This window comes from Hyalella azteca, unplaced genomic scaffold (assembly GCF_000764305.2).
Source record: "Hyalella azteca isolate HAZT.00-mixed unplaced genomic scaffold, Hazt_2.0.2 contig12565, whole genome shotgun sequence".
Taxonomy (NCBI): Eukaryota; Metazoa; Arthropoda; class Malacostraca; order Amphipoda; family Hyalellidae; genus Hyalella; species Hyalella azteca.
In genome coordinates this window covers 19,386-31,473 of record NW_025942520.1, presented here as the reverse complement: position 1 = coordinate 31,473, position 12,088 = coordinate 19,386, and the positions used below count along the sequence as shown (strand labels likewise).

The 12,088-nt window shown below is 37.1% G+C and overlaps 1 protein-coding gene across 1 annotated transcript; it reads left to right on the top strand.

Annotated features, from left to right (window-relative positions):
* The first annotated feature begins 147 nt into the window (after window positions 1–147).
* Window positions 148–11,767, top strand: LOC108668648 (protein white). The gene is given in 13 exon segments (XM_047883311.1): window positions 148–290; window positions 665–932; window positions 1,439–1,529; window positions 2,632–2,770; window positions 4,779–4,880; window positions 5,009–5,070; window positions 6,142–6,346; window positions 6,703–6,843; window positions 7,182–7,339; window positions 8,034–8,104; window positions 8,410–8,515; window positions 9,787–9,961; window positions 10,283–11,767. Coding segments are annotated over 13 exon segments (1,671 nt in total). The 5' UTR covers window positions 148–239; the 3' UTR covers window positions 10,385–11,767.
* The last annotated feature ends 321 nt before the right edge of the window (window positions 11,768–12,088 follow it).

Genomic DNA, 12,088 nt, shown 5'->3' with positions numbered 1-12,088 from the left:
GACCCGTTTAGTATACTTGATAACGCTTCTAGTTCAGTTGGCCTCACTTGCAGTCAGTGGTCAGTTCCATCGTATCTGAGCGTATCTTATCACAAAGGTTAGTTCTTATCGTGTTAGGCTTTTATGTAGGCTCTGCAATAACTACCAATGTATTCCACTGACCGAACAGTTTCATACGTCGCGCTGACAACTTATCTTAAGAAGATATTTTTGAGGACCTTGTAGCGTCGTGACTCGTGATGTCTCAAGAAAGAGTGCGAGGACTCAGTTATCGTCTGACCGTCGAGGAGGTGAGACTTTGTCGACGATCGTGCATGAAATCCAGTTATTAAAATGTACAGGCTTTACGTTAGTTTATAAATTTCAAGTACAGCTTCTTTGTGTGCCCGAATAGTTTCGCTTATGTTGTGATATATTTGAATTACGAGTTAATATTAGTTATTTGCAAATCTCGTGTCAGTCACGTCATTTTTCGCCTATCCGAAACAATACGGTACTGGACACTACTGGTTCTGTGCTATTTCAAAATTTCTTAAATTTTTACACAAAATCTTTTATTTTGTCCTGCGTGTGGGATTCACGTGTGATCAACTTCAACCTATGATTGTACATGTGTTAGGAAACGAGGATTCTCCACGCATTGACCCTCTTTCAATAATATCAGTTCGAAATGGACGTCAGGGATTCTCCAGAAGCGAAGAAGAGGCATCACCTCAAGCAACGAGAGGCAGGCAATAATAGTCAAGATAATAATTCACTCACATCTTCTAGCTCAACTGATTCAGGTTATTTCAAGGCAAATCAGAGATCGTCAGATTCCGTCTCCAGTGATGCCGGATTAACTTATGCCTGGCAAAACCTAAACGTGTACGGTACTAAAAAGACCGGCGTCATCCGAAGAAAGAAGGAAGAAATTCACATCTTGAAAGATGGTCAGTAAATTAATTATACCTATCGTAATCATTAAGACTCGAGTCGATGGAAGATATTCTAAATCAGGCACACGGATGAAAATTGAAAATTCGGTTTAATGGGTTCTCAGATCAATTTTGGTTGTCGTTTGACTCAAAAATTACAGTAGGACGAATTGTGGACATGGCGTAGCGTTGGAGGTAGTCGCCTAACCTGCATTTTTGACACTTATAACCTTAGTATACTCGCATTTCATTCCAATAGTAAAAGAATTGACGTGATGTTCAGTCGAAATATATATCTCTTATGTTTTAAAAATGTCAATTCGTACATATTCATAAATCAAGCTTATTAAAAAATAGAATTAATTTTTTCCAGTTAGGGACGTTGCGTAGTAACTAAGTATGCACCATCAAATCCGGTATTCTATGGCCTGGTTAGTCGGTACCACGTCATTTTTCTAAATTTAATTTGGCAATTTAATTTTTCGCCTCATACGTAATTCGTCGACTTTATTTTGACACAGTATCTGGGCTATGCAAAGGTGGTCAGTTCTTGGCTATTATGGGGGCGTCTGGTGCTGGAAAGACAACTCTGCTCAACATCCTAACTTTCAGGTAAACAAACACCTTAACCCTTAGTCTACTGACGGCATCTTCAGTTACTCCGCTGGAATTCTGAATTCACTAACGACGTTTAGGTTTCCGGGGACTAAGGGTTAAAACTGTTGCGGTTTCTTTTTCGATGATCATTCTATATGTAGCAGATTTCTCAATAGTTATTTGGTGCAGGGTATTAGTCGCTTTGCATTTATAATTTTGTCGATAATTCAAATCTGAACCAAATTTACTGAGGTAAAAACCTCCCTAAGTTTGGTCGGGTGAGCGTTTTCAGATTCGGAAAGTGAGTTATGTAACACAATATAACGCAGGAGCTTTCAAAGTGTAGGCAAAATAAGGTAAAGGTGTTTTTTAAATAAATTTTTATCTTACAAATTTGTTTCCTGCCAACGCAAGATTATCTAATTCGGTAACGATTTACAACAGAAGCACATTCCAATTTATATCTCAGGCCTACTCATTAGCGCCGACATCGCTATGTTATGTTTTATAACTGGTCCCAGTGGCCCATTCATGCTCTCAAACGGTGCACGCACCTTATTATAATGCGCTAACTTTTGTCGCGTTTGGTAAAATAAATTTGAAATGAAATTTTTATTAGCTGCTGGACTTGACAAGTATACCTACCTGGTAATCCGCGATATCTAGTGAGTAGGTAGCACCAAACGGTACTCGATCACAAAAAAGTTAGAACCCATTGTAATACAGGTTAGAATGGCTGGCTAATTTCTATTTTTTGAATGATAACCGAGCAGCTGTATCATGCCAAAAAGTCCAGTACAAAATTTGCTGTATCTGTTGCTATTAACGTCTCTTATCTTATTTTTTTCGAAGTTTCGAGATGCTTCTACGCTATTTGTGCTAGTCACTTGGCCCTGACTTCCCGAGATCTTGAAGTTGAACACGTACCGGTACTCGATAGTGATGAATGAAATTTGACTTGTGGAAAGAGAGCTCTTCCGATTCAGAATCACCGATCATTCGATACCCAGTTATTTTAAAGACAAAGTCTTGGGCGCACATTATTAGCTTTCAAATTACATGAAAAATCGTATTCGTAAGTTTAAAACTTGTTACTTATTTACTTTGCAAATCTTAGAGCCATGAAATTGCGACAAACCGGCAACATCGCTATCAACGGCCATGCAGCGGACTCGTTGACGATCGCTGCGGTGTCTGCCTACGTTCAGCAGCTGGATTTGTTCACCGGCGTTTTCACCGTCCGTGAACAGCTCAACTTTTGTGTAAGATCCATCATAAATATTATTAATTTATTCTTAATTCTAGTGACTGCGAAGGCTTGGCACGGCAAAATTATGTGGACGTGAAACTGATTCGATTCTCGTCTGCACGATTTTCTTGTAGCTTGACTTCAGGCTGTTAATAATGTAATCATTATTTGAATAATTTGACAATGAATTTAAATTGTGAATGTGCTTTGGTGAACTGAGGTAAGTTATTTGTATCTGTAAATCACTGACTGTGCTTGGTCCAAACTTATAATTTATTAGTTTTTTATTCAGACCTAAATCCAAAACGCACGAATTACCACACTAATGCCTCTGCACTTAATTTTTTTTCTTAACACTTCACCTAACGTTGTTTGACGATAATTCGAGTGACCCAGCAAGTTGATGCAAAGCCTCACAAAAGAAGACTAAATACTACTACCCAGAAATTAATTTCTGATTTAAATAGTTCTTAGCATATTAGGCTTTGTTGAGAGGTAGTTAGGGTATTGCCTCAATGTATGCTAGCGGGTTTAGTAAAGCGTGAACAATAAAACATAGCGCGTACATATGTTTAGCATATTATACTTTGTTGAGAAGTAGACTAGTACCTAGTTAGGGTATTGCCTCAACGTATGCTTGCGGTAGCGTTTCGTATATAAACTAAAGACGCCTCAAGGTCTAATGTACGCAAAAATTCTACGGGGGCACAGCAAAAATATTTCGATTCCATGTTTCTTGCTATGGCACCAATGTTTTACACGGTATTTTGGCAATGCTTTAATTGATATATTGTTTATATATCAATCAATATATTTACAAAGTGTTTTGATGTCACTCGTTTAAATATTGAGAACAAATTGCGTGAATAGTACCCGTTACGAACGATTTATTCCAAAAAAAATATTTAAGATAACTGAACGAGAATTATTGCAAAAAAATATAACTCAGTACCTACTCACTGCAGTGAGTGACAGAAAGCGCATTTTCTCGTCGACGAAAACGTGGTTACGGACGGACAGACGGACATGGCGAGCACAATAGTGAATTTTTTCCATAAATGAGAAAATGCGCTAAAAATGGTGAGGCATTTCCAAACCTGGGCAACAATGATGACGAATTTAAACGTGATACAAGCGCACAGCCATCAGCAGCCACCTATTTACCCGCATCCAACCTAGGAAAGATTACAACTGAAATTAATTTATAAAATCTAATCAATTTTCCATCCGTGGTCGTTAATCAAATGAAATTCAAAATCATGTAGTTCTGTTTTTGGTCAGTTCGATCTCCATGACATTGTTATTGGCTGATGATAAAAAATGGCCATTTTTAATTCCTATTCTCGGTATCTTCGTTCCACCCAGACAAGATGGACATATTGAGTTGTATGTAAAAATGATGATAATGATAATGTGGCTTGAAAAGGTCAATCTATATTTTTCGAGCAATTTAAACTTTAAACGTGCATGGAACGACTTGAAAAAAATCTATGTCTAGTTGTTGTGCCGGTAAATTTTTATTTGCTTAAATTATACTCTAAAACTTCGCAATTATTTTTTATCTAGATTTTAGTATTTGTGTCCAAAACTGAGAGACTAACCTGAAATAATTTTTTTTCTGAGTTGATTTTTTCCCTGAGGTGATTTTTTTAAAGTTTTTTTTTTGTTGAGGACAGTCGCTATCACACTCTCCTTCTTATCCGGCATGTCTGTGTGTTGAATAGATCGATAAGATGGCAGTCTAGTGAATCGGATTCCAATCTTTTTGTTGTCTATTCATTTTTCGTTATCTGTCGTGATAGCGACTTCTGCTAGCTAGATGAATCTTCCTGTACTTAACATTCAAATAATTATTGCTAGCTACTCTGTTCAATACTGGTTTTGATCTCGCGATTTCATTCGACATTCCAAAAGCAATTATGCACAGAAGACAATTTTAAGCTTATGTTCAAAATAGTATTGAAGTTTATATAGAAGATAAAAACATTTCTGTTCGCTAATGGTTATTATTATTATAGTTGAGTTTAACGAAGTGCGCCAATACCCTCATCGGAGTGCCCGGCCGGGTCAAGGGCATCTCGGGCGGCGAGAAGAAGCGGCTGGCGTTCGCATGCGAGGTGAACATAAATTTCTGAACGAGGGCATAATTTGCCTACTGTTTCCAAATGTTAATTTGCGACNGCTATTGGTTTTAACAGCTAAGAATAGGATCTGTCTCTTATACACATCTAGATGTGTATAAGAGACAGGGGCGGGCATGGAGGAGCAGTGTCGGGAGTACGTGCATCAAGTGTGTGATAATTTCAGGTACGACTCAGACTCTGCAGGGGATATAGAAATCAAATTGTGTAGCTTAGAACAAGTCGGGAGTACGTGCATCAAGTGTGATAATTTCAGGTACGACTCAGACTCTGGGGACATAGAAATCACATTGTGTAGCATAGAACAAGTCGGGAGTACGTGCATCAAGTGTGTGATAATTTCAGGTACGACTCAGACTCTGGGGACATAGAAATCAAATTGTGTAGCATAGAACGCGAGTGGATGTGATAGAGAATGAGAGCTAAAATAATGTGGGTTTTGGCTATTTTGCGTGTTGAAAATATTAAAATCAAAATGAAAAATACACAGCGTATTTACTAGAAATTGGCATTATTTTTACTAAAATTTTGAGCTAAAGTCATATGGGTTTTGGCTATTTTGCGTGTTAAAAATATTAAAATCAAAATTAAAAATACATAGCGTATATACTAAAAACCGGCATTATTCTCTCTAAAATGTTGAGCTAAAAAATAGGTCATTTTGGTTGTTTCTTCATAAATTTTCTTTGTAGCATCTTAAGGAATGCATCATGATGCATGAAACATTCCTTTTTTTATGTCCAAAACGCTGAATGAAACTCGATGTTTGAATGAACATTTTAATATCTTCAAGAAATTGTATAATTTTCTATTATTAATTTTAAATCTAGGACTTCTTATATAAGCAAAATTCTGCGTCATCTGTGTTCTTTTTGACCCTTCCTCTATTATTTTTCATCAACTGTTATCAAATCAATTAATATAAAATGTTCAATTACATGGGTTACCGCCGGTCAATAGAATGGAAGTAATTCCCTTTCATCACATTTCTTAAACTATATTATAATTCGTGGATTATATTATATTTCATGAATTACCGTATATTATGTTTCATGAAAGATATCATGTATCTTGAATTAAATTAAATTTATTGAAATATATTATGTATCATGAATTAAATTGTATTTCTTGAATTATATTATGTTACATGAAATATATAATATATCTTGAAAGGAATTATATTTATTGGACAATATGTATTGTTGTATCTGTATTGAATGTTGTATCTCTGATACAGAGACCACGAAGGCGTACAGCTCATGGAAGACGTCCAGCAGGCCATGCTTCCTCCCCAGGGCGACGACCCGCTGGCAGCCATCAAGATCTCCAAGGATCCTTACCGATCTACCTTCATTGACCAGTTCTCTGCACTAACGAGGCGATCTTATTACGAAATCGTCAGGGATCCTGTAGTGACTATAATAAAAGTGGCCACGTCCATCGTAAGTTTTACGAAACCTTGCCGATCTTTTTGTTAGAAATGAAAGGTGAATCATCCTGCGCGTGGTTCATCGAAGGTTCTATGAAACGTGTCTTGCAATGATGTCTCGTGTTTACGATTTGAAATGTGTCATTTGTTCTTATTGCATCCTAAAAATAAAGATGTTCGGACCCATTAATCTGGGAAGTACTGATATTAGTTTGAAACGTACATACGTACCTAAGATCTAATTCGTTCGAAGGCTTGAATGCTGTCCACCATTTACGAACTAAATCCTCAACGTAATACGTGCCAAAGTTATGCTTGCTCTTTCTTTTGGTTTTCAAGTATAATTCAACTTTAATTAATTTTTTTCAGTTCTTTGCCATCATCTTCGGCTTGATCTACTTCGATGTCGACCCTTCAGATCCGAATGGGCATGGAGTGCAAGATATCAGCGGTGCTCTCTTCATATTCGTTACGAATAACACCTTCTCGAACATGTTCCCAGTTATCACTGTAAGCGTCTTTTAAAACCTGTCGTTTTTATTGTGTCGTTTAGGTTGATGCATCGGACTATTGTATTCCGCTTTGTAAATTATTTTATTTCTAAGTATGGACTAGCATTTTTTGCAAGAACTTTATTGTCTAAATTGCACTACAAGGCCTCAAATGCGTCTGTGATGAGCCATTCATATGATGTTGAATTAGTTATTTCATGTATTTTTTATTGCTCATTGCTCCGAAGAATTTACGATCGCCTTATTAAAAAAATGTTTTGGTGTGAGTGACAGCTTTTTGTGCATTGCGTAAATGCCTCATCAGAATCCTGCCTAAGCCTCAATATACTCGAACAGATATTTGCTGCCGCTAAACCTCTGTTCCTGCGGGAACATTGGAACGGACTTTACCGCACAGACGCCTACTTCTTGTCCCGGAATATCGTCGAGTTGGCCATCTATGTGACCTTACCGTGCATTTTCGTGTCCGTCAACTACTACATGGTCGGATTGAGGTGAGATCACAGTGATTAGTCACATCTTATTCCAATATTATCATTTATTAATGCTTGATATTGTTATATATTTATATTGTGCTATTGGTTTTAACAGCTAAGAATAGGATACTGTTTTTGAACCGATCAGAAGTACGCAGACTCCATGAGTACATGAGTACAAGCTTTGCAGAATCTCGGGTCTGTCGGATTGAGGTGAGATCACATTGATTAATTACATCTTATTCCAATATTATCATTTATTAGTGCTTGATATTGTTATATATTCATATTGTGCTATTGGTTTTAACAGCTAAGAATAGGATACTCTGTCTGGGAACCGACTCTTGATTTGTTGATCAGAAGTACATGAGTACAAGCTTTGCAGAATCTCGGGTCTATTTACCAACCTACATAGCCTATTTAAACTCTTTATGTATCGTGCTCAGTTTTAAATTCTCCTCAACAATGGATATTTTAATGTCGTGGCATATAGATTCTCGTACCTTTAATTACTTTTATTTTTTCTCTTTTTTTTTTAATAAAAAATGAGATGCATTTCCTCTTGGCCGCTTTGTTGTCGATAGTGACTCGCACTGAGTCACCGGCAAATTAAAAAATGGAATTAGGTGTGGTGTCAAAATATGCTGTTGGTGGAGATATTTTTTGTTATTTCATGCACAGAAAATTGAATGCATTATTAAAATCGTTTCAGACCAGAAGCGAAGTACTTCTTCACGCACCTGTACATCCAGGTTCTGGTTGCCAACATCGCCGTATCTTACGGTGAGCCTAACACTAATGAAAAATTTATTGTCCTCAATTTAATGGTTGAATTTTGTAATAAAAATACAACTTGTCCTTGATTACCATATGACTTCATGATGTTGTCTTTTACGTCATTTTCATAGTGCTCTCCACGTTTTTAGACCTTATTATTCCAAGTTTTGGTGTTTTTTATCAGTTATTATCTCTTATCGCTTTCTCGTGCATTTTTTATGTTCCGTAGTACTTATTTTTTTATTTAATTGCCCCATTTGAAGCGCTGGCAGTTGAACAAACAGCTTATGCAATTTCTCCGTGTTTCCCAGGCTACATGGTATCGTGTCTAGCAAAGGACTACAACACGGCCGTGGTTCTGTCGACGCCTCTACTGCTGCCACTCTTCCTCTTCGGCGGCTTTTATGTACAACCGGAGTAAGCGTCCGCAGTGATGAGCATAGAATAGAAGTGTCGGCGTTGAAGGAATGGGCCCATGGCCTGTTGCCGATTCTTGTAACTTTCTTAACTTGAATAACAGATCTAAAAATCGGTCTTTTGACCAGATCTTTTCATAACTGACATTGATTTGAGATAGCTACTGAAATTATTACCAGGTCCGTAATGTGCTAGGCATTTCAAGACTGAACATATGCTCCTGCATAGCTTCGTCCAGTCTGTTCTTGAAGATGTTCATACTTGGAGCGTTCACGATGTCATCAGGGACGCTGTTCCGCATGTCGGTGACTCGAAGCGAGAAGAAATGTTGTCACATGGATGTGTTACAACGCAGTTTTTTTAGTTTATAGCTGTGGCCCCTGGTGGTGTTTCTTGTTTCAAAGTTTATGAATTATTTTAGGACCTTTTATAACCCATGGGTATACTTGTATACTTCAATGAGGTCGCCACGCAAGCGTCGATAACATAGACTTAGTCTTCATAATCTTTGAGCTTTATTCAAAAGACTTGCCTTTTAATCCCCGAATAAACCTGGTTGCACGTATTTGAACACCCTCTACTAAATTTGTGTACATCTTAAGTTGTGATGACCACACGGCTTTTTCAAACTCTAGATTCGTATGTTTTTAAAACGTTTTTAACACGTTTTTCTTAGCTTAGCTTCGCGTTTGTTTGTTTGTTTGTTTGTTTATTTGTTTGTTAGTTTGTTTGTTGTTAACATTGACAACGAAAATTAGCCCACTTCTGATTGTTCTAGAGATCTGAAATTCGGCATGCAGTGAGAAGAAATGTTGTCACATGGATGTGTTACAACGCAGTTTTTTTAGTTTATAGCTGTGGCCCCTGGTGGTGTTTCTTGTTTCAAAGTTTATGAAATATTTTAGGACCTTTTATAACCCGTGGGTATACTTGTATACATCAATGAGGTCGCCACGCAAGCGTCGATAACATAGACTTAGTCATCATAATCTTTAATCTTTATTCAAAAGACTTGCTTTTTAATCCCCGAATAAACCTTGTTGCACGTATTTGAACACTTTCTACCATATTTGTGTACATCTTAAGTTGTGGTGACCACACGGCTTTTTCAAACTCTAGATTCGTATGTTTTTATTTGGTCATTTTGTCATGTTCTCGCACACAATTTAATGTTCAAAGTTGTGACAAGACAATTTTATCATTTTTACAATTTCCGTTGTAGTGCATTAGTAGTAGCTGTTTCTCTATCAGTAATTATTTTCGTCATCCAGCACCATCCCGGTGTACCTGGACTGGATCAGCTACCTCTCGTGGTTCATGTACGGCTACGAGTGTCTCAGCATCAATCAATGGCAAGGACTGGAAATAACTCCACCTAACGGAACCGTGTTACCACCAGGCGTCACCGGCGGTGACGTGGTGCTTTCTCGTCTGAGCATCGATCCGGTTTGTTAATCAACCGATACCAATTTATTCCTTTCACTTTGGCATCTAATTATAATTATGTATCTGTGAAGACGGTGTATTTTGAAATTTCAAATACTTAGACAATTTCATGTAACTTCGACTACTGCTGATAACAAATTCCTTAATCTTGCCTAACGGACTTTATCGCGAGGCAAAAAGTCTTGATCGCGAGGAAAGGAACTTTAAATAGATGCTGATGCGTGCGAATTTTCAACTGAATATTAACTAACTAGTACAGAAGTTCTTTTGTTTACATTGAAACAAGTACACAAGTTCTATTGTTTCTTATCTTTGTTCCAGGACAATTTCTACATCAATGTTGGAGCGATGATCATCCTACTCATCGGGTTCAGGATTTTGGCATTCTTGCTGTTGCTCCGCAACACTTACAGAAAAGATTAAGATAATGCGCTTCGGTCGTGCTTTTTGTAACCCGTTGTGTCTCACACTTGCACAATTATGTAAAAAAGCGCAAATGTGGTTTAAGAATAAAAATAGCGGTATTGACCAATTAGCTCTAACGGCAACTCGAGTCACTACATTCAGATGCTAATAAAATGAAATATTTATAGCATAGAGGGTAATTTGGAGCCCATGTTGGTTCGCACCAACGACTTGTGAATGGATTAGTGGATAACAGTTGCAACAATTGAATCTATATGTCTTGAGTGCTGTATGTGGTGTCGATAGTAGTATCTAGAGTTTGAGGTAAACGTGGAGTATGGGCCATGGAGTTTGTTGTATAAGCTTATCTAAACGCAGAAGCGTAAAAGCAGTAAAATTATTATTATAATACTTTGAATTTTATCATTATTTTGAAAAGGAAGATTGTATTATCCAAAACAAGTTTTCTGAAATATTTTATGTATAAGGTTTCGCTCTAAATTAAGTGTCATATCACAACGGAAACCTGGATAACGGAATCAATTTATGCGCTCAGCAGTCTATAACAATGTGTTAACTGTTGAAAATAGGAGTCGATTGACTCGGTTTGATTTGGATTGAGTAGGTGAAATTGAGCAGATTTTACTGGATACTGGATGATGTACTTTTCTTTGCACCAGACTGACATAGTAGCTTAAACATGTAAAATTAGCTTTTTAGACGAATGTTTGTGCCACTTTGTTGCATTTTGGCTAAGAATCCTTACGTAGCTAATGTGTTACATGTACGTAAAATCATAATGAATCTTGACTGTGTCGGTTTTTCGTTAACGTTTCTTCATCCCTCATTATATGCCTATGGTATTATCGAGTTGAACGAGATTTATTTATCAAGATGATTGAACTAGTCCCTACCTAATGTCGATGGAAATACGTAGAATAATTAGGCTAAGAAAGTTTATGGTATCTCATCCTACACTTTTCCATTCTTTTGCTTGTGATGCATTTTGTCATTCCGCTCGGAGCGCCCTTGCTTAATAATTTGTATCGCAGCTTGAAGCAAAACATATAATGTGTTAAAATTGGGCTCGTTACAAATAAGCATGACTTCCCAACCAGACTATACCTTGAGGATTTTAAGCTTTTCAAATGTCTCTTATATTACCGACCGATTACCAGCCATTCCCAACTCGAATGTCTACCATTGTATTTAAAAAAAAATGTCATTCTCAGCAACCAAACGCAAAATAGTAGATACATTTGTTTCACAGTTTCTTTATTGTATAAGTATATTCTTACCTAAAATTTCTTCTATGTAAGGCCTCAAACTATCAAGTAAACCGACACCGAAAAGAGAGATTATGCGTTGTACCTTTTAGTTTAGAAAAGACTCCAAAACTTGATGTAATGCGTCATATCACATTTTTGGTTCCAAAAACGCACAATTGGTTTTCATTTATCTGAATCCACGTTGTCTAAATTTCTGAAAACAAATATTTTCCACGCGTGCAGCCGTCAGCCATAATTACTCAGCCTCTGCTTAAGCCAGTGTTCTATAAAAAGCTTTTTACATTAACTTGAATGACAGTATTAAGAGCACGCAGGACAGTTGTTTCATGGTTGAACTAGCTATATAAGGTTGACCCACGAGAAGTTCCGTCTTTCAGTTCAACCATGAGTTGTTGTTCAAAGTTCAACCATGTAGGCCACATCAGGCCTACAC